The following is a 27,069-nucleotide window of genomic DNA, read 5'->3' as shown; positions in this document are numbered from 1 at the left end:
GGTGCTTTCATGATAATAAACCAACATCTATTTTAGTGTAGCTTTGTGTTTTAATTCAATTGCCACTATGAAGAAGGGTTATTATTGTATATTATTGTATTATTATTATTGTATCAAAATCATTTTAACCTCATTAATAATTTGTAGTTTTTATTTCTTCAGATGTGAATTAGTTTTTGTTTATAGATTTTTAATGATTTGGCTTAATTTTTTTTTGTTGAGTTCATATTTTCTTTTTGTCAGTTAGGGCCCTATCATACACCCAGCGCAATAAGGCACAAGACGTGTTTCGCGCGATTTGTTGCTATTTTCAGACCAACGCAACCCTAATTTTCACCTTTTTGCGGCACGTTGTTTAAATAGCAAATCCATTTGTGCCGCTGGACTCATAGGTGTGTGTCTCATGGGTCTATAGAGGAGGTGTGTTTGAGATCATTCTTGGTGCGTTGCTATTTTAAAAAACTGAAATAGACTGCGCCACTGACCAAGTAAAAGCTGGTCTAAAGTCCAGCGCAGAGCGCGCTAGTTATGCACCTATGCTAGTCCAAAAGCTTAATACACACAGGATGTACAGCAATACACAAATATCTTTACACATGAAAAAAATAAAGGATTAAAATGTTACAAAAATATTATTTACTACATAAATATAAAACCACTACCTCCATGCCTTCTTCATGTCAGGGGGCTTTTTTTTCAGTTTATTCATGACAGTTTGCATTTGGATAATGTTATTATTATCAGCAGTATTATTTATTATGTGCATGTTTATATTTGTTTTAATAAAAACAAGTTTAGATTTGTCCATCTGTCTGGTTTTGGAGACAGATATGGGGCACAAGAATAGGATGTGTGTTTTGATAGAACTCGGTTTTTTTTACCACACTTCTTTATTATTGTTCATTTATTCGTTTGCTGGAAATTAGAACTGAATTTAGAAATAGTTTTGAAACAAATCTTTCGCTTACCAAACGAAATTAAATATGTAGGCTAATGGATGTCTTTAATGGAGTGAAAACAACACTGTTTCCTTATCCATGAAAGTAAAGGAGTAAAGTAATGAGGTAAAGTAAAGAGAAAGTAAAGAGGCCGAATGGAGGAGGCTCATTCTTTATCCTCGCACTGCAGATGACCTGTTAAACTGTTTTCTCGCTAGTGAAACATTCAGTTTTCCATTCAGTTTTTCCACTTACAAAGTCCTCCATGTAAATAGCAAATGTGCCATGGCACGACGCGACTGACTCTTAAAGGGAATGGGAGATGAGACTCTGATTGGTACATCCATAATTCATTAAGAGAGTAAGCACAACCATATTAGACCATGCGCCACAGCGCAGAGTGTATTTTTCCATTCTTAAAATAGCAAAAGTGGATTCGGACATGCCCTTAATGCCTATGTGCCATGCGCTTTAGACTTTGTTAGAGCCCTTAATGTTTATTTATTATTCAAGTAAAAAAGTACTTTTCTTTTGGGATTTTAGTTTGTTAATCATAGTAACCCTGTTAAAACAAAAGCAAAAAATTTTAGTTAATTGAAATATTCACCTTTGTTTTTACAATGCTTTTTGTAATAGATAACTGACTCACGGTATGTAACAATAAACAAGAAAAAAATATATTTAAAAAATCTAAACCAATGTTTACACCTTAAATCCAAACTGAAATAAATTGTAGTAAAAAATAAACAATAATTAAGACAAAGGCACATAACAAAACAAATACAGCTTAAAATAGTCTTCTTTTGAAATTGGTTGTAATTAAATGATTAACAAAAAAGTACTAAAAAATTAAAATTCACTTGAAATATGAATAAAATCTATAATTGTGTATAAAATTAATTATTAACCACTTGCTTTCAGCTTTACTGGATTCATGCAGATTTGTATTTTACTCATTTGATGTCAAGAATACAGTGATTTAGCACACACACCTATAAGCAGGATCATAACAGAAGCCACTCATCCACATGATTTGGGGGGCTGTGGCTGTTCTGGAGATCTATAGAAGCGCAGGCTTGTGTCAGTGTGTATTACTCTCTAAAGCCTAAAGCTCTAGGGCAGACTGGGGTAAATGGTACTACTGTGTGTTTTTGTAGGTGTTTGATTCAGGCTGGCGTAGTAAATGAAAAGCACAGGCCAATAAGAGATGCCCATCCACATGGACCATTCAAACCACTTATAGGTAAAAGAGGCAGCTGCATTCAAATAGATTTATAGACGTTTTATTAAGTAATTTAACCACTCTTTTTTCCCTCTTTGTTGCGACCTGGTGTTGGAAGAAAGCTTTTGATATGAGTATTGATTTACTCAACCAAGCGTAGCTCATGCTGCTAAGCATCGTCTATGAACGATTTGTGGTGGTCTTTGACTCACCGTGAGATTTTAGATTAGGGGAGAGTGGGGTAAAATGTGTCAGTTTTTTTTTAACCTTGCAAACAAAAATGAAAATTCAGTAATGTCCAAGGCAATGTTAACTCAAATATTGGTATTGATTTTCAGAGAAACTGAAAATAGGAGAGAAATGCTAATATTTGCTAAGATATTTTTGTTATTAAAAATACTGTAATGTATTGAAAAACACTTAATATATATTCAGTTGAAATCAGAATTATTAAACCCTCTTTGAATTTATATATATCTCCCCGTGTTTGCATGGGTTTCCTCCAGGTCCTCCGGTTTCCCCCACAGTCTAAAGACATGCGGTATAGGTGAACTGAATAAACTAATTGGCCTCAGTGTAAAGGGCATCACACACCGGATGCGCCGTTCGGTGCCGCAACACGGCGCACTCATGACAGTTGAAAGTATCGCACACCGGACGCGCACATTCGCATGCTATTTAAAATTAAACTAATCAGATGGCGCTCAGTGGCGCGGCAGAAATATGAACGGTGTCCTGAGTTGTGGCTGGGCGTCGCCGACTTGCGGCGCTGGTATGTGTACCCTGATAGAAACCTGTGTTTAGAATTCTGAAATGCATGACGCTGCGTGGCGCTATGCGGCGTGTCGACGAGCGGAGCTTCTAGTGTGTGACCCCCTTATGTGTGTGGATGAGAGAGTGTATGGGTGTTTCCCAGTACTGGGTTGCAGCTAAAAGGGCATCCGCTGTGGAAAACATATGCTGGATAAGTTGGTGGTTCTTTCTGCTGTGGCGACCCCTGATGAATAAAATAAATAAGCCAAAGGAAAATTAATGTATGTTTGTATTAATAACTATAAAATTTTTATTTCGTACTAAAAAAATAGTAATAATACTATCATTACTTGTTTATTAAAGCTGTTTGAAATAATAAGCTTGTTTCACCCACATTTATTTTGTGCATTAGTAACTTACAAATACAGCAATAACAGGCAACAAACAAAAATTCCAAAGATAATTGAAATTCAAATAACAAAACAAAAACAAAAACAAGTGGAAGACATTCACAAGACGCCAAAACAGATTGATAATGACTTACAATTGACAGAGCTTTTACATTGTTTACAGCTTTGAGAGACTTCATTAACAGAATAAGTTCGTTGACGAAAACCTTGTATAAAGGAGGGGATTTTGAAAGTCTACATTTGTGGATAAAGAATTTACCATTTAAAATAATAAAATTAACAAAATATTTATTTTTTTATCACCATTTTCAAAATAACAAATGGTTTCTTTTGCATTCAATGTAATCAACATATTATTTTCAGCAGAATAATCAGAAAAACTTTTAATCAGAACTTCTTTCCAAAATAATTGCACACTGGCAATCAACAAATAAGTACCATAAGGATTCTCACTGTTGTTACAAAATTAACATTCTTTCTAAATATCTGATTAATACATTAAGTAAAGAGCTAATTACGTGTTTAGGTTTGTCACACATAACAGTCTCGAATTTATAAACACAAGCCCTCTGAAGGCACATCTCCACATTATTTACACATAAACAGTATTCTTTCCCCTGCTTCCTTTTTCACGTTCTTCCCTGTGAAATGCTTGTATTGCCTCGGGTCTTTACAGTTGTAAGGAAAGTGACTGATTTGCATGTAAATGATTCCAACAACACCAGCTATTCGCATCGCTAATTAACTAATGTAGAGACGGTGACTTGCTGACATCACGGACGCTCATTAACATTCACAAGCTCGAGTGGGCAGAGCGAACACAAGAGAGTCACTGAGCGGTTCACTGAGCTCCCACAGCCTGCTATTGACGAGGAGAGGAAGAAGCGCAGGCTGTTCATGGCTTTACTGCTGGATAAACCACGGAGAGTCGCGCTGGATCTGCGGGGATGCTTGCGTTATTATATATGCTTTATCAAAAGTATCAGAGCTTGAGGCATGCCTTTCCTGGAACATGCCTTTGCGCGGACTAGAATGCTGGCGGTCAGAAGCGCTTGACAAAGACTTGCGGGTTGAATCGTTGCGAGCGCTTGTTTGTGGAGAAGTGAAAGTGCGCCAAATGAACGCTTTTTGCTGTGGAAATGTGTAGCGCGTGCTTTGGTCGATCCACGACGAGCGACACCGCACTCTCTCGTCTTCATTCACGGTAAAAGGTAAGTGTTTGTGGCTCTTTTCTTAGTTTAATCGGGTTTGCAGTTTGAACTCTGCGTGGTGACTTTATTTTCGTGCGCTGCGTGATGTGGTCGAGGAGGTTTTTCGAGAAAGTTGACCTATGAGCTCCGTTTTATGGCTATACCAAACGCACATACTTTGTGTACAGTTTGGTTTATTAGAAAGCAGCCGTTTTTCGTTGCTTTTACTTTCATACATGTTTGATTTGATCTAATAAAAGTGCGAAAATGACTGTGAAAGACGCAGGACTTGATACAAGTTTTCACTATAACTACCTTGTATCTAGTCATTGCTCGTTGACCCGAAATGTTAATCGGATTAAGTGTTTATTTGGTGTTGTTTTGTTGGATTAACACATAAAGGGACAACGTTTAGAATAATGCCCAGAAGAAAAATAAAGCCATTGCATCTGCTTTTGGATATAGGCTATATGTTTTTATTTAGGATTTCTTTGTCATGTAGCCTACATTCGCATTGCTTTCGATTCGCACTGCTTATGGACATAGTTAGAAATACGTCAGATTTCGTTTATATATATATATATATATATATATATATATATATATATATATATATATATATATATATATATATATATATATATATATATGTATATGTATATATATATATATATATATATGTATATATATATATATATATATATATATATATATATATATAAGTGACTTTTTGGGTCGTAAAACCACTCATTAAACGGAGTATCTTCTGCTTCAGAATCATGAGCCGGGAATTAAATATTATAATGCCATGATGATACAATGATTCTCTGCAGTTTTTAATGAGCTTTCTAATTCTATAAAAAAATACATGTTCTATTTATAACTATGGTGATAGATAAAAATATGCTATTGTAATGAGTAAGGGATACCGTACATTTAACCGGTTGTTATCATAGAATAAAGCCTGACAGGCATATCAAAAGCAATGGTAATAATAGCAACAAGATTCATTTTTGTTGACCAACAACAAGTGGACAATGGTATACAAGTGTAAAGAGGATCCAATATGCCATCCATTGACCTAATTCTTAAACATTGTGGGTTGAAGTTTGCTATCCATAGAGACTGTGCCTTTGGCTGCCTGAAATTGTAGGTGTGAACATGAAACATGTCAAGCAGTGTTCAAACATTGGTTTGTGGCTACTGTTGCCCATACAATTTTCTGTCTTCTATGTTGAAGCTCATACAAACAGCGCTTATCTTGCTAAAAAAAGGAAAGTGGCTGAAAGTGAACAAAGATGGATTAAAACAAACATAAACGTGGATTTGTCTTTCTCATCTTATTGTGATCTGAAAACACATCTTAATACAGGTGTGTGTCATATATTTATAGTTACTATATTGTCCTTGGTGAAATAACCATTAGAATTTCACTGATGCTGTGTAAATTGCTTCAATAGTCAAATAGAAGTATAATTTCAATATATGACAGTTTTATCAAAGCAAACAAAACAGTTGGGTACATATTCAGCTGTTAGGGATGAAATGCAGTTACACATTGACATGAAAATAACAAGTTCTTTTAACCGTTCATCGAAACTGATTTGAAAAATTGCATGGACTTTTCATTACTGTTGAGAAGCTTCACTCATTCGCTGTCAATGGGAAGTTACTCCAGGCTGAATCCATCTTATTTACAGCCCTGTTCCAATTAGATCAATATCTGTTCCTCCTGCATCCCTCACCCATTTAAAGCAGCCTCCATTAAACTGATTTCTTTTTCCTCAAATAATTGATTTATTCATCCGTCTAACTTCATACAGTAGTAGGCCATTGTTCACCATTCAGTTACTAGTATCAGTATTTATATTATGGGAGCTTTTAGCATCATTAAAGCTCAGAAATGTGAGTACTGAAGTCTTCCCGTGGATACAGTTGCCCCTGTGTTCTGAGTTATTAAAACACAAACTAATTCAGTACCCCGAAACAATACTTGAATATAAATTCAGTTAGCTGACTTTTTGAAAAACGCCAATGTGTAATGTGGGAAAAGTATACAGAGTTGTGTATATATACAAAAGCTAAGTAAGAATAGATGGTGAATTGGCTTTCAGTAGCACCCAGCTGTGACCAGCTTCTCCACTGTGTGTTGCCCTTTAAAAAAAAAGGTTGTTTAATTCATCCGGAATGATGCCATGGAAAAGCCTGGGAGCCTCATCTGAGACTGGAATTTCGCAAAAGCTACAGACTGTTATTTTAATTTCGAGTAGCATTCTTTTAAAATGGTTTTATTTTAGATAGATACAGGAACCCTGGGTACAGCAGACCTCGTTTCTCACTTTTTTAAATGACAGCTTTATTAAACATGACAATGCCGCTGTGTCTAGCCATAGGCTATTGTTAAAAAGAATTAGAGGAGATTGTCTGATGGTGGCACAGGCCTGGTTTTTAAGGGGTTAAGTTTCCCTCGAGCTAACAATAAGTCCACATCTGTTGTTGTCTGAACAATTTAAAAATGCAATGATTAACCCACAATAAGCAATTGTCCGATCAGATCATAAATCACATTTACCACGTTCCGCTTGGGCGCCTCAGGGGCATAACAACCTTCTGTGTCATCCCTAGATTACATTCCCAGTCTTCCATATTTGCAATGTAGGACAAAACCTTTCTATAGGCTCTCAGTGCATGCTGGTAGATCACATTGACCAGGTCTGAGCATGACGTTTGTAATGAAATCAGCATGCATAGTTGCAACCCGGCATCCATTTTAATTCAAATCACATTTAGATGATTGGAAGAGCATTATCGATGGAGCGTGCAGTGGTGTGAGCCTGGAATTTGCAGTCAAGTGTGAAGCATGTCAAAACGTTAAAGGAGTTTCACTCGATCCTTTTCTGTGTGGTTGAGAAGGGAATTACGGTGACCTCATTTTAGTCCAGATCATTTATCTGGACCAGAGCGGCATCTCCATGGAACTCTTTTTAAAATCACCCCAGAAAACCCACCACAGCCTAATAGGATAATCCCTTCCAGATATGCATGTATTATTGGTTATGACTGGTTAAAGTATTATGGTTGAAGACTACACTTTCCGAGAGTGTTCAATTGCATTGTGTGGCAAATTTTTAAAAATTAAGTTCAGCAGAATGACTGGGCATTGTGGCACAGAAAGAATAAGTTTCTCAGCAGTGTTTGGTATTCACAGATGGACTGTTGGAGGGTTTTTGTGTTCCTGTGTGTGTTCAATATTAATGTGAATTGCGAAGTTGCCACCCTCAAGTAATGCAGGTGAATTGTCCTTGCTCAAGGGTGTAGGAACTGTGGAGAGACAGCTGCGTGCCCTATATACAAGTCTTCTCTATATCACCTCCTACAGAACCTCCAACCTAGTGTCCGAGTCGTTCATTTTCTTTCCGAGAGATGCTTTTAAACAACTTTCAGTTTGTGCAAGTCTAAAAGCACTTTATCCATTTATAGATTGTTTTTGTTGCTTTCTCTTTAAATATTTATAATGAACTATTGTTCCCTATCCCAGTGTTTTCCAACATGTTCTTGACTTATTTTACTTCACCGATGCCAAGGAATGTCTTCATTTTGAGTTCTATTATCCCGGAGTGTCATTTGGCTCTATTCAGATAGAATGAAATGGAAATTGAATATCTTTTTTTTCTTCTCTTCCTGAATGCATTGTAAACTAAAGTCTCTGGTGATTTATGCCAGATTATTCCAATAATCTTAACTGCAAGTTTGCATTGAAATCTTAATCCATTACATCTGGAATCAATGGAGATAACAAAGTTTAACTTTTTTTTCTTTTGAATAATAAACTGATTAGATTGGATTTACATTACAATTTATTAGTTACAAAATGTTTTCCTACTTCTGTTGCAGTGCGACAATTGTGCAATTGTTTGTTTGTCCTCAAGTTTTGGTCATTCTGCAGGCTATCATGGAGAAACTTTCCCTGAGAGACCTAACAAAGAATTTGTTAAATAATCATGTCCAGATGGGATGTTACACAAAAGTGAATTTTCTTTGCACTCATTGTATGGTTTTGTCAAAGGAGAACCATGCTAAAAACTGCTGTAAATAGGGACTGCATTATGTAAATTTGGGATTTTTAAAAAACTTTTATTAGGCAAGGACATTAAAATCATAAAGTGAGAATAAATACATTTACAATATAGGTTTTATTTCAGATAAATGCATTCTATTCATCGAGGAATGTATTTAAACCATTTCCATGATGTTTGTGATGAAAACAAGTCCACCAGCTCATCTTCAGTTGGAGAAATGAGAGTTTGCGAGGGATCAAAAAAATGATGGCTTACTTGCAGTTTGCTTGCAGCTTACTTGCAGTACAAGTGCAAAACAAACAAAAATCTAAAAGTACCAAAGAAACAATAAAAAAATAAATAAATCTAAAAAAATATACTCCAAATACATCTACAAAAATAATAACAACAGGTATCTACAATATAGGGGTTTGCTTGAGGCTCTGCTTGAGCACTCTTGCATCGACTTGGTAAACAAGCAAACCCGTATATGTGGATACCTGTTGTTATTATTTTTGTAGAAATAGTTAGGATGTATTTTTTCTGTTTATTGTTTGTTTGTTTGTTTGTTTGTTTTGCACTTGTATATACCTTCACTGTGGAGGGACTATTTGGACTTTTGCCAATCCCTAAATTTGGATTTTTCTTTTAGGCAAGGAGAACACTTTAAAATCCTAAAGTGAGAGTAAATATATTTACAATATAAAAGATTTTATTTTAGATAAATGCATAATATTTATCAAAGAATGCATCCAAAACCATTTCCATGATGTTTTAATGTTTATAAATGCAATTTAAAATTTGATAAAATAGAAAATTATGTTCCACTTTATATTAATGGCTACTAATTACATTAAAAAAAGTACAGTTGTATTTATCGTGTTCATATCATATTGCACAACACTTATGATGCAGTTAAGGTGGGATACAAGTAAGGTTAGGGCCAGGTTTGGTGATGTGAATAGGTGTGGCTTATAAGGTATAAGGCATGTCTCAACAGTGTATTTATAGATGTAATTACAGAAAATAATAATTACAAAATGTAATGACATGTAGATAATATTTAAATACGTACATATAATAGCTTGTATGTACATATGTGCATTGTACCAAATGATTAATTAAACTGTAAGTACATAGTAATTAATGCCACTTAATATAAAGTGGGTCTGAAAATGGTTTTATTTTTGAAATTCACTTCATTCACTGTTAACAGTGTTCTTTTCCCTAAATATTTATTTTAATTAAATAAATCTAAGAATTATGGTTTTTTAAATATAAACTAATAATTTAGACTCCAAACTCTTGAATTGTTTTTGTATGGCAAAATAAAAAACTAGTTTAATTTAAATGGCCCTGGTTGAGTATGATATAAGCTAGGGCTGCATGATATTGGAAAAATCTGACATTGCTATATTACATTTTTTTGCAATAAATATTGCGATATTAATACTGTTTCACCAGATGGTTTGAATTCTCTTTTTTACTATCAAGTCTATCAAGTATTTAGGTACAGAAATTGAATAATCTAAGGATTGCCTTGTTTCCAGTCAAACTATAAAAAATACAGATTTCTTTTTCACTTTGAGAAATAATAAGTCAAAATTAACTGGGATGTTCCTTAAAACAAGCTAAATAAAATGGCAGTGGGGTAAGTAAAATAATCTTGTTTTAGTTTGAAATGCAGATATTTGGACATTAAACAATACAAAAAGAATTCTAAGAAATGCATCTTTTTTTGTAAATGTAAATTAACACTACATCATCTTCATTGTATAAATAATTAAATTAAATTAATCTTTGTTACACCTCCAAAAGTCATAATTTCTTGTGCCCAAATTATTTAAACTTTCTTGAAATGCTTTGTTACAGGCCTTAAAAACGCATGCTAATGATAAACCTTCACTTTATTATGGTTAATCTTAGCAGTGACTCTAAAAATCCTCTGTTTTGTGGCTCCTGGACAACTATGATCCAGACTCAACATTGTAAATCCTGCAATGTGATTATTGCGAATGTGCACATTGCGATTTCAATGCTGAAACGATATATTGTGCAGCCCTACTACAAGCATAGTTCTAATTAACTCACAGTTAGTCTTAATCTGTCCAAGTGTGATCAGATATTTGTTAAAATAAAAGAACATTACATCAGCTCTATGAACCAAATCTACAATATCAAGCCTTCTATGTCGAATGAAGCCAAACTGTTGCATTAACTAGGTCTGTTAGTCAGACTTTACATAAACCAGACAGTTATGATGTCACTCACATTACATGACATTTTAAAAAAACAAATAATTTATTAATCTGAATGAAACATTACATTTAAGTGTGTCTTAATGGAGTTGAAGCTTGTCGAAGAAATGCCATGACTCAATCTTCATATCCTTAGGACAATGGAGGCACGATGACACAGATCTGCTGACGCCTTAAACTCAACTAACAGAATCTTTTTTTGTCTTGCTTCCATAGCAACTAGAGTTCTTTGATCTAAATGATTGTATGGATTAAACATGTTCTGAAGTTAACCATCTGGCTAACGTGAAAACGTCAGTCAATCATTGTGCTAGTGGCCGGTGTCTGTCTTTGACACCTTGCAGCCTGTCAGAGGTGCTAATGGGATTGGCCCTAAGTAGGTGGCTTGTTTTCTCTTCCTTTGGTCTAAGAGGTTAGTTAATCTGACCAACTGGCCGGCGTGCTCAGAAAGTGTGGTTTTGGCAGAACTTGACGCCTGTGTCTGCTTGTCTGGACGCTAACCAGACGCTGCGTGTTTGACTGGTGAAGTGTGTGTTTCATCGTGACATGAGTCACTGATCGTGTTGAAGGTTTTTGTAGGAATTTTTGGGCCCCTCTTGGTTATAGCCAAATGTAAATCTGTTGATTGACTAAGTAAAGCAATACAAAGACTATTGGCTGGGTGTAGGCATAGGCCGGTATAAGATTCTGATGGTATGATATCCTTGGATGAAAAGTTCACGGTATTGTGATTACTGCTCTAAAATATACATTTTTTAAATGTCTGGGTAAAAAACAAAAACCTTTTTCCATTTTAAGCACAATATATTTTATTTTAAGCAACATTTGAAATATTTTGTAACAGTAAACATGTCAGGCTAATTAATTATTGACTTCTGCTGTCTTTATTTGTTTCAAAAACTGATATTTTTTATTACAATTTTAACGTCATCTTTGGATATCTTTTCTGCTGGAGATACTGTTGTCCTAAAAACAAAAACAAAAAAGTAAATAAAAATCATACACATTTCTTAGGAATGGTATTACAGGAAATTTTGACTGTTTTAAAACCTTGCCTTTTCCAAACCGCGGTATACCTTGAAAACTTCCTGTGGAACTTGAATAATTGGCTGTAAACAACTCATAATAATAATAATAATAATAATAATAATAATAATAAGTGGTCATATGAGCCATATTACCATTTTCACCTAGTATTGACATGAGTTTAAATGCAAAAGACTTTTATTTTGTAGCAGCTTACAAAGCATTGGGGCTTTTGAATGAAGGAATCAGTGTTGCACAGCAAGCAAGCAAGTGGAAAAGTAGGCAAATGAAAAGGATGTGGATGACAATTATGATTGATCATAATTGGTATGTTTTGGTACAACATAGAGAACTATGAATGGTTTATTTTGGTGAATGTTCACGCAAATTGTCCTATAGTGATTATCCGAAATGTCAGAGAGTAGATGCTTTTATGTGTGACCTTAATTGAATTGTTGTACTTCAGGATTTACTCTAAGAATGCAATCTGATCAAGTGTTTTTGACTCTGGATGTGGACCAGCACAAAATATATCGATAATTTGTTTGACCCCAAGTTCACATTTAAGGATGCTAATGGCCAAATATGTCTATTTAGCTATTTCCATGTTCTTTTATTATATATATATATATATATATATATATATATATATATATATATATATATATATATATATATATATATATATATATATATATATATATATATATATATATATATATATATATATATATATATATATATATATATATATATATTGTTTTTATAGGTAGCATTTGCATGATGTTTTTGCTAGAGTAAAAGATGAGATGTAGAAATTTTTCACTATGAAAGAACTGCAGTTTGTAAATGACTTGACAAAAAGAAAGATCTGGACCTTGAATCACAAAAAGAAAGATCTCGATGTTTCCTTGCTTTATACTATTATACTAATTATACTATTTAATTAGTTTTATCTGACTGTTCTTTACTTTGCATTCTAGGAAAATCTGTCTCCACTGTAAGTGCCCTCGTGAGGAGCATGTTGTGACCGCCATGCCTCTGGAGATGGAGAAGACGGTGACCAAACTGATGTATGACTTCCAGAGGAACTCTACATCTGACGATGACTCTGGCTGTGCTCTTGAGGAATATGCTTGGGTGCCACCCGGGCTCAAACCTGAGCAGGTATTGCAGTTTACTCATCTGTTTCCAAAGTAGACTTATGGCCCGTTTACATCGAGTGGTAAGGTATGGGTCACCTTTATCAGGCTTGCGTTTCCACTGCCAAATAAGTACCTTTGGTGGGCGTGGTGTAGAACAGAAAGTTTCATCATTCTTGCTCAAGGAAATGTCAAAGTAAAGCTGTACTGGTGGTTCACATATCATATAAAAAGCACTTCTCATAAAACAGATGCTTTATACACCTAAATACTTGTGTATAAATGTTCATTACTAACCTTTCTATGAACATGACTTGATTATAACTGCTGATCAGTGATATAATAGCCTACTGTATTGTCTGCAATTATATAAAATAAATAAATAAAACACATATGAACACATACAGGCCCTTACAGTCTCCGATATGTTACCAATTACAGAAAAACTACACACAGCATACATTTAGTTCTTACTTGGGTTCAAAAACAGCACGCAACATATAGCCCACAGTCAGTGCAAACCTCTCATCTGTATCTTTAATCTTCACCAGCACATGTAATTCCATCATTCCGGGTTCATAATAGTCCAAAAGATGATGGTAATAGTTAAAGATGGCAGTTTGTTCATGTTTTAACACTTTTAGATAGCCTCGTAAACAACAAGAGGACATTCAGTGGATTCAGCTCTTTTTCTTGGCTTTAATGAATAAATTCACATATAAGTTGGCTCATATTTGCAGTTAATATTGATACAATGCATAAGCATAAACATCTTGTTTTAGTGAACTTTCTCACAACACCTTAATTATTACATGATTAATCAGTAGGTGAAGAGTAGGCTGTTTTCAAGTGGCTGTTAAAGCATTCAACCAAATGAGTGTTTACACTACAAAAGCAATTCAGCCAAAGCAATACAAAAGTGGACAAAGTCAAAAGTTTAGATCTTGTCCATACCTGTATTTAGTGTCCTTCACTTTGATTTTGTGATTGGTTCAACAAAAATACATCATACCAGGTATAATACTTTTGTTCAACTAGGACACTTTGATTATGTGAGGGTGAAGACAAAGTAAGCAGAATATTTATATTTCAAATAAATGCTGTTCCTTTTGAGAATTTTATTCACCAAAAACCTCTGAGAATAGAAATTTACCAGACCCCAAAATATTTCATTTTAGACTGGTTAATAGATGGACTATATGTTTAAAGGTGTTTTTTCTTTTCTTTCATTGGCATGTTTAAAGCAGCATTAAGACATTCTGAATACAATTTTGACAAGGCCTTAAATGCTCAGAATTCAAATACCCTTGAGATGAATGTCTCTTTATGATCTCTCATTCTTCCTCTGCTAATGTTTGTTACTATAGCAATGCTCGACTTCACAAGGCTGGTGAGTGTGTGAGGTTTATAAGACACCGGTGTGTGTAGAGCTCTTTATGGGCCAGTGAAATCATTTATAGATGTGAGTTTCATTTTCATGATGAACTGAAGAAACTCTTGGTAATGCAACAGCAAAACGGGTTAATAAGTAATAAAGCACCAGCAAAGCTGCTAGCCATATTAGGTGTCTGGAGGTCACACCATGTGCCTCGGATCCGTTTTGGTTTATTAAATAACATTTGCTAACCTGATTGGTCCCATCTCAAAAAGATAATAAAACAGATGGTCAGTACTGGACTGATATTTATATGTTTATTATAAACACTAGACAAAAATGATGGTAGCCAGTGTATATAGCAGAATAATCTCTTAGATATTCAGAATTATACTGATGTCTGATTGTCTAGGCAGCTTTCCAAGAGCCCTCAGTTTGTGGAGGCTCTGGTTTAAGTCAGTACCCACAGTTTTTCGGCATTCACACAGATGGATTGGAGGAAGTTGCTGGGATACAAGAACTCGGTGTCCATGCATGTTATTAGCAAGCTATTAATTATGCCTTTTCTCTGCGCTTTGAAAGCTGGTGTCTGCAGTTTCACCCAGAGACAGTGATTACCTCAGGCCATGACAAATTAGCTTTGCTTAGACATAGAGTGGAAATTTAGGCCATCCACATCCATAATAAGATAAGATGGCAGATCCCTGCTGTGCATTTCAGAACATTTGGGATCTGGTTTTAGCACAAGAAAATTGTAGCTGAGGCATATAGAAACTGAAGTTCAGCTGCATGGGCAAAAAGTAAAATCTTGCCCTTGTTTTTGTTTTGTTATTCATTTAAAGGAGTAAATATTTTGGCAATATTACTGGATTGTAGACACAAACTTTGTTTCAAAAATCTTTTTTAGACACCTGCAAATGTTCATACAAGACAAATTATTCAATTAATTGTCATTGTTTCTACGAATGTAATTGTCCATCAACAGAGTGGGGTGTAACTACACTTACTGTATTCTAATGACATTTTTGGGGAACGCAGGATTGTAACAAATTACATTTTAAATTTGTGTAATTTGATTACAGTTACTAAAGTCTAAATTGGAACAAGTGAATGATGAGAGGATTTTAAGTTTTGCTATCACTTTACGTCTTTTGATGTCAAGCTGCTGTAATCAACCCATTGTAATGTTTTTCAGTAAATATTAAATTACTGAAAGAGCTACAGTTTATTTATTTATTTTTTTTGTATATTTAATTTGTTTTATAAATAACTTCAAAGTAAAATAATTAGTATCTAATTACTTTTTTTACGTTAAGTAATAAGTAAATCAGATTACAATTTTCCAGTAGTAGTCAGTAATTTAACCTACTCAGCACAATATGGTGTTTTGTCCTTCTGCTATGTACAGCTGTGAAATAAAATAGAATTTTTCAAGACAACACTTGAAAATGGTCAGTTTCACTGGATTTACCTAAATAATTAGATATGGCTTTGAGTAAAATAATATTATTTGTTTCATTCTATAAAGGTTTAATAACGTTTACTCCAACAACCAAAAATAATATTGTGATTTATGAACATTTAAATAAATAATACATAATAAAAATGAATGAATGACTTAATTAATAACATTTGTTCAAAATCAGGGTTATTTCACAAATATTTATTTCTAAACTGTTAAAAAAAAAACTTTTTTTTAAAAAATTTTTTATGAGAACATTTTTATTTAAAATTTGGGTAAAATTTTAGTTTAATTACCAGTTCTCAGTATTAACTTGATGGTTTATTACCTGCAAAGTATTAAGATATTGGCTGTTTATTATGACTTGATCCTATTCTACATGATCTTATTCTACATCCCTAATCTTACCTAAACCTAATTTATACCTTGATATATATTAATAAGCAGAAATTAGGAGATTATTGAGGCAAAAGTCATTGTTAGTGGTGTATTAACTGTACCTTAAAATAAAGGGCTCTATTTTGACGATCTATGCGCAAAGCGCAGGGCGCAAAAGCAATAAGGGGCATGTCGGAATCCACTTTTGCTAATTTAAGGACTGAAAAATCCGCTTTGCATGGTCTAAAAGGATTGAGCTTATTTTCTTAATGAGTTATAGGTGTGTTTTGAGAATAAACCAATCAGAGTCTCATCTCCCATTCCCTTTAAGAGTTAGTTGCGTCGCGCCATAGCGCATTTGCTATTTACATGAAGGACTTTGTAAGTGGAAAAACTGAGCATTTCACTAACAAGAAAACAGTTAAACAGAGCATCTACAGCGTGAGAATGAGAGATGAGCCTCCTTATTATTTACTTTCACTTTCACTCTCGTGGATAAGGAAATATGTTGTACGCACAGACATCTTTTAGCCTATAAATAATAGTTTTCGTTTGTTAAGCGCAAAGATTTGTTTCAAAACTATTTCTAAATTCAGGTCTAATTTCCAGCAAACGAATAAATGAACAATAATAGCGAAGTGGGGTAAAAAAAACTGAGTTATATCCTAATACACATGCTATGCCCCATATGGTCTAAAACCTGACAGATGGGCAAATCTAAGCTTGTTTTTAATAAAACATATATAAATATGCATATAATAAATAATACTGCTAATAATAATAACATTATACAAAAGCAAATTGTTATGAATAAACTGAAAAAGCCCCCCGAGATGAAGGCATGAAAGTATGGTTTTTATATTTATGTAGGCTGGAAAATAATATGTTTTGTAATATTTAAATTCTTTATATTTATATGCTATATATCCTTAATATTTTAATTCTTTTTCATATGTAAAGATATTTGCGTATTGCTGTACATCCTGTCTGTATTAAGCAATGTGTAAGCGAGGAGCACAACTAACATGCTCTGCACTGGACTTTAGACTGGCTTTGTTCTGGTCTATTGAACAGTCTATTATAGTTTCTCAAAATAGCAATGCGCCAGCAATGCGCCTCAACACACCTCCTTTTTTAGACTAGAACGCCTACGGGCGCACATATGAGCGCAAATGCATTTGCTATTTAAACAGCATGGTGCAAAACGTCAAAACGACTCTTGCGCCAAGCTAAAACTAGCAAACTACTATTGCGTCGCGCCACATTGCGCCGGGTGTATGGTAGGGCCTAAAGTGTGAATAAAATTAGTAATAAATGTAGTTTTCAGAATAAACCAAAATGTATGTGTTAGTCATATAAATAACTATAAATTGTAAATCAAGAGGAACCGAGATGTTGCATCTAATTTAGTAGGACCACTGTAGTCTGATTTATTAACAAATACCCCTTATAAACTGGCCCTATGATTTAACTCATGTAAATTATTATTTATAAGAATAAGAAAAGCTACTGCCAACATATGTTTTAATTCCCATACTATAACTATAATATATTTCACAGGATTTGCTTGTAGCTTGAAATAGGCCTTTGTGTATTCAGGTTGATTTTACCATCAGGAGTCATAATTAATTTTAGTTACCTGGGGGTAAAAAGTGATGAAGTATAATGTATGCGTGCGTGCGTCCGTCCGTCCGTCTGTCCGTCCATCCATCCATCCATCCATACTATACACACACACATACATACACACATACATACATACATATGGTTGAAGTCAAAATGATTCGCCCTCCTGTAATTTAAAAAAAAATCTTTTTCAAATATTTCCCCAGTGATGTTTAACAGACCAAGGAAAATTTCACAGTATTTCTTATAATAGTTTTTTTAAATTCTGAAGAAAGTTTATTTTACTTTGGCAGGAATAAAAGCAGTTTTAAATGTTTTTCTAAATAATTTTAAGGTCAACATTATTATTATATATTGGATTGTCTACAGAACAAACCACTGTTGTCCAATAAGGTGCATAATTATCTTAACTTGCCTAGTTAACATACAAGGTTATCATGTTAACTAGGCAAGTCTTTAAATTGCACTTAAAGCTGAAAACCTTGAAAAATAAGTAGATTTACTGTCATTTACTGTCATAATGGCAAGTATAAAAAATAGTTATTAGAAATTAGTTATTAAAGCAATTATGTTTTTTTTAATCTTCACTCCATTAAACAACACTTGGGAAATACTTTTTAAAGAATTACAATATCACAGAAGGCTAATACTTTTGACTTCAACTGTATATACTAACCTTTTAAGATCTTTTGTTGTTGTTGTTTATTTTTGTTTTGGTTTTGTTTTAGCATCAGCAAATTATGGCTCAGATTTACTGTGTCATCCACTGTGTGTCTCTTTTTTCTGAGGCATCACTTTCTTTTATTCAATGAAAACAGCTGTTAGGGATCTGGTTATTTCACCCCAAATCAAGAGCTTTTGCCTTTTTTTCATCCTCTCTCTGCCTGACACAAAATACAGTTGCCAGATCCCTTGACACCGGGGCGGGTTGCCAGATCTCTTCCTGCTGATTATAGTTATTTCCACAAGCTGTTCCTCTGTGTGAGTGCTTTGGGCTCTGGGTCCATGTCCTTCAGATCGCTGCGTCACAACAGCTCTTTTGCTGGCCCAGGGAATGTGTTATTGTTGGACGTCTGCACTGTAATTTACCAGGACCAGACCACAGTTGGTGTTTCGTGAAATTTTCAGCTATCCCAAAAGAACCTCTGCACGAGTTTTTCACAAACCCCTTGCTAACACTATAGTAGCCAACACAAGCAACGGAAGAGCCATCAGCTTCTTTAAAGAGACAGCTTCTTATTACAAGGAGGCATTAAACACCGGACATGGACACAAATGAAAACAAATCCCACGCCTAACCAAAGCTGATGATTTCGTTTCGGAGCGTATCCCAAATATTTTCTGGCCTTTGTGGGAACACATTGGGACTCTGAGATTAACAGTATTTCATCTCTGTCTTTAGATATCAGTCATTCACACAGTCATGAAGTACTGAATTCATGTTGATATTTAAAGGTGATTGTGTAGTTTTTGCACCCCTAGTGGCAACAAATAAAACTGCAATCTGTTTGATTCGACAATTGAACAATAAGATTTGGTAGTTCAGGAGTATTATTTAGTAAAGTAATCATTGCTTGCTGTTTTATCAGTCTTTTGTTTTGCAGAATAAGTTTAAGTCGTGACGCATGGAATATGGTTTCCGGGTTCAAGCCGATACTCATTTAAAATGAGAAATTATTTACTTTTGACCACTTTTCAGTCATGGTGTACACAACAGTCTCTTTACTTGCTGCATCACAGACACCAATATTTTATCAATTTATAAAACATCAATCACTTTCTGGCCATCCGTGCATTAGGCATGGGTATAGACATTGCAATCATGATTTTCAAAAACATTACAGTGATTGTTTATTGGTAAGCATTTGTTGAGCCTCATCATATATAGTCTGATAGAGTGCTTGGACCTGGAAGCTGCGTCATGTGATGTCAGACTTAAGAAGCAGATAGATGCTTTGTAAGTTTTAAAAAATCCTTCAGATTTTTAAAGAATTTTGAGCAATAGGATATTACTTACACTGTAAATACACTGATTGGTTCCAAACAATCAATTTGTGTTGGGACATCATGAAGGAATTAAGTTAACTTATTAGTTTTTACAAATCTAAGTGTATTTAACACAAAATGATTAAGTTCTTCCAAAAAATATTCAAGAATTGTGTTGTTTTAGCATATTATAATTAAATAGTTTGAACAAACAGCAAATGTCATTTTTTGAATGTAGGGATTAAGGATTATTTTGATTACTTGACGACAGTGTATATGCCATATAGTCATTTTCATGAATAACATTTGTATCATATTTTTGGGTGGTTCATGCTTGTGTATGTAGATATATTTTAGTCCTGGGCAGAGATTAATCATGATTAATCGCATCCAATAAATAAATTGTTCATTCATTCATTTTCTTTTCGGCTTAGTCCCTTTATTAATCCTGGGTAGCCACAGTGGAATGAACTGCCAACTTATCCAGCATGTTTTCACGCAGCGGATGCCCTTCCAGCTGCAACCCATCTCTGGGAAACATCCACACATACACTACAGACAATTTAGCCTACCCAATTGACCTGTACCGCATGTCTTTGCACTGTGGGGGAAACCGGAGGAAACCCACGCGAACACAGGGAGAACATGCAAACTCCACACAGAAACGCCAACTGACCCAGCCAAGGCTCAAACCAGCGACCTTCTTGCTGTGAGGTGACAGCACTATCTACTGCGCCACTGCGTCCCCAATTGTGTTTATGTATTTACATAATAAATGTGCTCATTTAGTATGTATAAATAAATACACACGTGTGCATCCATTTGAGAAAGTGTATTTATATTTAGAATTAAAATGAATATCATTTTTTTTTATGTTTGTGTGTATTTATTTGTACATAATAAATACCAGAGACTATGCAAAACTCACCGCGTCTTCAAAGTGGTTCAATAGGTGCATATGCAAAAAAAATCACAAAAGAATGAAATGACTGAAGAAAAGTATTTGAAAAAGGTCAACACTTGAGCCTTTTTTACTTCTGTAAATTGCTTGTCACTCAATCTCGCTGGTGTCTTTTTATTTTGATGTTTATTTTTGATGGCAGACTTTTCTTCAGTTATTACATAATAAATGCACACACACGCACACACACACACACACACACACACACATATATATATATATTATATATATATATATATATATATATATATATATATATATATATATATATATATATATATTACGTAAAAATATCTTTTATTTTAAATTAATCATGATTAATCTTTGCCCAGCACTAATATAGTAATATCACGGCCTCAAAAAAGTTAACATTTCACATTGACTTCACAAGAAGTTGTCGATACAATGCATTTATTTTATTATTAAGTTAGAAATTGTATAATAAAGCAATGATTATTATGGAAGTTGAAAGGAAATGTTTTCTTAATAATTTTTTAAGCTATATGTTAATTACAATAAATCTCAGGACTAATAATTAAATTAATTAAAAAATATATATATTTATTTTCAAATAATTCACTTATTTATTAGTTCCTTCAAATGTTTGAATAGGTCTAGTGTGTGAACTTTTGTCAAAATGTACATATTGTAAAGACTAATGAACAGGGGCATATTTCACTTCTATTTCCACCGGTAGTAACATTGAAAAAGTCTTGAAAAATTTGGTTTGGTGATTTTTAGTACTTTAATAATTTAATTTCAGCTATTTGCCAGGGAAACAAACATGATAAAAATGTTTTAATGGATTTAATTTTATTGTCTTGTAGCTGTAGCAAAACTATTTGCAGCATTATTGTTGCTCTGCATCATGATTTCTTTCTCGTTGTTGTTTATTATGGTATGGCGACGGAGGCAGATGGCCCCCGCTGTATATCAGATTAAATCATTAGGCATCAGATCTGTGTAATAGGTTTGGACTGGTGGTCTGAGGCTCCTGCTAAGTCTGGACTCTTTACTGGCCTGTTTGCATTTTTTAGAAAATAACTCCCCAGACAATTACATTATATAGTAAATCATGGACTCGTGTTATCACTATTGGGCCAATTAGGAAATTAAATGTGTTATGTAATTACACTTAAATTAGATAAATGTTGATTAGACGACTGTCTTGGTGTCCATTTTCATCCAAAGATGTAAAGCTTGTATGGTTAATTAAGTTGGGATGAGCTCTGTCTTAAATGCTTGTTATTTTGCGATAAAGTATCCTCCATATAAGCAGCACACAGGGGATAAAAGGGGCCGATTCCATTAACTCATTCTCCGCTCCTTCATAAATCACTCTGACTGTTATAGCTGTGTGTGAAAGGCAAGGACGGTGGTCGAAGTGGGGGGAAGGGGTTAATAACAACAGCCATGTAGAAATTCCACCTCTGTGTTTGTGACACCATCACCTAAGTGCCAAAACCACAGTGTTTGATTAACAGACCATCTGAATACAAGACTTACCTGCTGCTGCTTTAGTGGAATTTATAGTATATATCGTCACCTTGCAATTATAAGGTTCTAACTGCGTTTAAAATGATTTTAAGATATTGAGCTTCAAAGTTTTAACATTCCATATAGCAAACAATATGTGCGTAACAGTTCTCTTTCATACATCAACATGACAGAGACCCTAAATGTACTCTAAATGTAAATGATCAAAATTCTCTTAAATTTGCAAAGAGGGGTAAAAAAAACAGGGCAAATGCAGAAACAAAACCTTCTAATTCTAAAAAATCTATTTCCGCTTGGAATTATCAGGTTATATCTGGCAGATTATTAATTGAAGCATTGCTTTTCAAGAAATACACTCAGTCATTTAATTTAAAAAATGTAATTGGTGTTATAGCAATATGTTGTTATTTGAGAAAGTAAATGTTTTGTTTTCTATAACATTTATTTAATATTTTAGGATTAATATTTTGTTCTTGTTCAAATTAAGCATAAAAGGCTGTGCTAAATATTTTGTCCAGTGCAGTTGTTAATTTTATATAATTAATATGGTAATATTTATTGAATTATATGCCTCTTGAATTAAATGAAGTATATAAATATCAAATAAAGACTTTAAAAGAAAACAGACCATGGGAAAATTTATTTAATAAACACTGAAAAATGTAAAAATGTTTCACTGACTATATACACAAATACAAATATTTCACATTTAATACACACACGTGTGTGCGTGTGTGTGTGTGTGTGTGTGTGCATATATACATATACAGTTGAAGTCAGAATTATTAGCCCGTTTATTTTTTTCCCCAATTTCTGTTTAACGGAGAGATTTCTTCAACACATTTCTAATCATAATAGTTTAATAACTCATCTCTAGTAACTAATTTATTTTATCTTTGCCATGATGACAGTAAATAATAGTTTACTAGATATTTTCAAGACATTTCTATCCAGCTTAAAGTGACATTTAAAGGCTTAACTAGGTTAATTAGGTTAACTAGGCAGGTTAGGGTAATTAGGCAAGTTATTGTATAATGATGATTTGTTCTGTCGACTATCGAAAAATATATAGCTTAAAGTGGCTAATAATTTTGATCATAAAATGGTTCATAAAAAATTAAAAACTGCTTTTATTCTAGCCGAAATAAAACAAATAAGACTTTTCCAGAAGAAAAAATATTATCAGACATACTGTGAAATTTCTTTGCTCTGTTAAACATCATTTGGGACATATTTTTAAAAAAAAATTCAAAGGAGGGTTAATAATTCTGACTTCAACTGTGTGTGTGTATATGTATGTATATATATATATATATATATATATATATATATATATATATATATATATATATATATATATATATATATATATATATATATATATATATATATATATATGTATATATGTATATGTGTGTGTGTGTATATGTATATATGTGTGTGTATATGTATATAACATTTCATCTCAATGTCAAAAAATGCTACTAAATCATCACGTTTTCACAAATCTTTTCAGTTTTAGGTTTCTAATAAATTTTGTGTGGTGCAGCATTATTTATTCGACTTTGATTTTGTGATTCTTTCTGGTCTTTCCCACTGTCACCGGAGCAATCCGGCAAAATGACTAAGAAAGCTGATTGAAATCCTGATTGGTCCTTGTGTGTGCATTCGAAATGCTGATTGGCTCACAGAAAAAAAAACTCATAGAGCCAAGCTAGAGTTCAACTTTGTAGATAAAATTTTTTTTTTTTTTTTTTTTTTTTTTTTAATAAAACGTCTTATAAAAAATATCACAATGTAAATAAGTTGTCATTTAATACCAACTTAATTTTGCTTTGTTTTATTTTAGAGATATATTTTTTATTTAGTGTTTTAAGGAATTTTTTTACATTGTATTTATTATTTAGCATTTTATTTCCTTTTTTTTTCTTCAATTTAATATTTGTTTTATTTATTTATATCTGCATTTTTTCTTTATCAATTTGTTTTTTATTTAATTTAATAAAATAAATATTTTTATTTTATTTATTTATTAAATTTTTTCACACAAAAGCCTAAAGTGTCACTCAAACCTACACATATAAGCTTCACAGATATTTATTTATTTTTTGTTGTTGTTGTAGTTGTTATTTTAGGTTATTTAAGAGAGGATTGAGAATAATCCAACTGTTGTTTCTCTCTCTATTGTCACTCCAGGTCCATCAGTATTACAGCTCTTTGCCGGAAGATAAAGTACCATACGTAAACAGTCCTGGAGAGAAGTATCGCATCAAACAGCTCTTGCATCAGCTTCCTCCCCATGACAATGAGGTATGATCAGCTTGAAAAGGTCACCACTCACAGTGCATGTATGTTTGCGCCAAACATGTTCACCTTTTCATGACACCTCTGACCTGAGCTGTTGTTGTTGAGCAGGTGAGATACTGCAACAGTCTGGATGATGAGGAGAAACGAGAGCTCAAGCTCTTCAGCAACCAGAGGAAAAGGGAGAACCTGGGCAGAGGAAACGTCAGACCCTTTCCCGTCACAATGACCGGAGCCATCTGTGAACAGGTGGATATATTATTTAACCTCCTAGAGCTTAAGTGTCCACATATGTGAACAGCACATTTTAGCTCTTAAGTGGTTATTTAAAATACTTAGAATGTTTTATATTTTGTTACAGACATACATCCTGCAACTGTTTTGCATCATATGAAATGTCCCAAACACTATTTTTAACTTTCCAAAATGGGAAAAAAAATTTGTTTTTACTCTCTGATAGTCAAAGCAAGTTAAAAAAATTCTATGTTAAATATGCATTTTAAAAAGTAAGGAAAAAGTGTTTTTATGTAAATGTTTATGTTATGACATAATTTTTCTCTAAAAGTACATCGTATCAGTAGATGATACTTAGGTTTTTATTCTAATCAGGTTCTAATAAGCCCAAATAGCAAAGAGAAATAAAAGAAACATGTAAAAAAACACCTTGGGACTTAAGAGGTTATTAGGGATGAAATAACAGGCCGGTTCATGTCAGTATATTTATCAGCAGAAACTAACCAACTAGTAAACTAAATGAACAGACAAATTAATATGGGAAAAAGACTCTGCATATTTAATATTTTTCACATCATTTTGTCAGATTTGTCAATCTAGAAATCAGTTTCATATGAGTTCCCTTGGGATAACAGAGGTGCCCTTAACTGCAGTCTTAAGAGTACACAGTTGAAGACTTGAAGTTATTATTTATTCTTTTCAAGTATTTACAAAGTGCGGTTAAACGGAGAGAAGATTTTTAAACATAATAGTTTTAAGAACTAATTTCTAATAACTAATTTACGCCATGGTGACAGTACATAATATTTTAATAGTTATTTCACTAGATACTAGTATTCAGTGCAATTAAAGAGTTAACTGGTTTAATTTCAGTAAGTTAACTGGGTAATCTAGTTTAATTAAGCAAGTCATTCAGATCGATCAGCCAGAGATCGGTATCGGCCGATAATCACATTTAATGACTCAATATGTACTCGCTGATCTCATGAACCTATCGCAAGTGTTTGTAGTTGGAGATGAGCAAAATATTTGAATGGTCTTGCATGTATTTAGGCCTTGTACATATAAGAACTGAAAGTTCTGTTTTTTTGACAACAGTGCAAGTTCACTGGCTGGAAATATTACGCAAATAAAAATTTACATTTAAACGAATAATTAATAATATCACTTCTTGTAATTTACTTATTGCAATAAACTGTAGTTTATAGGCCTATTTCCTTTTAGTAAAGTAACAAATTTATAGGTGTGCATTTTAACTTCTTATGCATCAAATATGCACTCTTAACTTTTTCTTGATTGAGGCATGTTGAATTCTTCCATCATTGTTTCTAAATTTCATTGTTAGTCATTTTTCTTACCATTTTTATCTATGCTATCTATTACTTTCTGTAAAGCTACTTCTGACCACGACATGTCCTCTGTAAATAGTTATTGTAAAAAGAGACATGTTTAAGGGATTATATGCAGCATCCTTCAATTTATTTTCTACAATTTGATATCATACTTAAAAGGAAAATGTGCTTAAGGCAGTATTGCTTGAAGCATCAGAATCGGTACTCCGTATCGCCCAATCACCATGACAAGGACTCTGTACTTGGTATCGGGTGCAAATATCCTGATCGGAGCATCCCTATTGACTTTTATATATAAATATTTTTAATCCTTTTAATTAAAACTGATTTTATTCCAGCCAAATTTAAAGAAAAATACTTTCTCCAGAAGAAAAAAAATATAATAGGAAATACTAAGAATATGTCCATTTTTTTTTAAATGATTAAAATTTCACAGGTCTAATGATTTTGCCTTCAACTGTAGGAAAAAATTTACTTGCAATTAATCAATGCATTAAATAAAAGGCTACTTAAGTTTACATGGAGAGAATCACGTCCGCTGCATGTTTGTGTATCTCTTGTTCATATGTTTATTTGTTCTGTTTTTATTTGTGTGATTGGTTGAAATTAGCTTACTTGTAATGTGCTTATTTCTGACTGTTCACACCTCTTTCATAATGTTTTAACGTTGTATAATTTAGGTTAGCAGTTTTTTCTGTAATACTGAAATTGGAATTAAGAATTGTGAAATCTATTAGAATGCCAAATGGCATATTTTATCAGAATGTTACACGGCAAAACAACCAAGACAACAAATATTTTTATTTGAATAATGTATTTATTATTTTTCAGCTGCACCAGTGAAAATATTGGCAGGGCAAGCAAATATCCAAACAACTGGCCTGTCTGGACCAATAA

General features: G+C 33.3%; 1 protein-coding gene across 3 annotated transcripts in view; it reads left to right on the top strand.

The window, feature by feature from the left end:
- prickle2b (prickle homolog 2b) overlaps window positions 1-27,069 on the top strand; it is a 174,004-nt gene that overhangs the window by 134,932 nt on the left and 12,003 nt on the right. For 2 of the 3 annotated variants that reach the window (XM_056468057.1, XM_056468059.1), the window contains 3 exons: window positions 12,839-13,022; window positions 24,479-24,592; window positions 24,698-24,835. In XM_056468057.1, coding sequence (XP_056324032.1) covers window positions 12,839-13,022; window positions 24,479-24,592; window positions 24,698-24,835 — 436 coding nt within the window. Of the gene's footprint in view, window positions 1-4,157; window positions 4,535-12,838; window positions 13,023-24,478; window positions 24,593-24,697; window positions 24,836-27,069 lie in introns of those variants that run through there. The other variant, XM_056468058.1, reaches the window with a different exon arrangement.

Source organism: Danio aesculapii, chromosome 11 (assembly GCF_903798145.1).
Source record: "Danio aesculapii chromosome 11, fDanAes4.1, whole genome shotgun sequence".
Lineage (NCBI taxonomy): Eukaryota > Metazoa > Chordata > Actinopteri > Cypriniformes > Danionidae > Danio > Danio aesculapii.
Note: the sequence above shows the minus strand (reverse complement) of the source record. Positions and strands in the feature narration are given on the sequence as shown.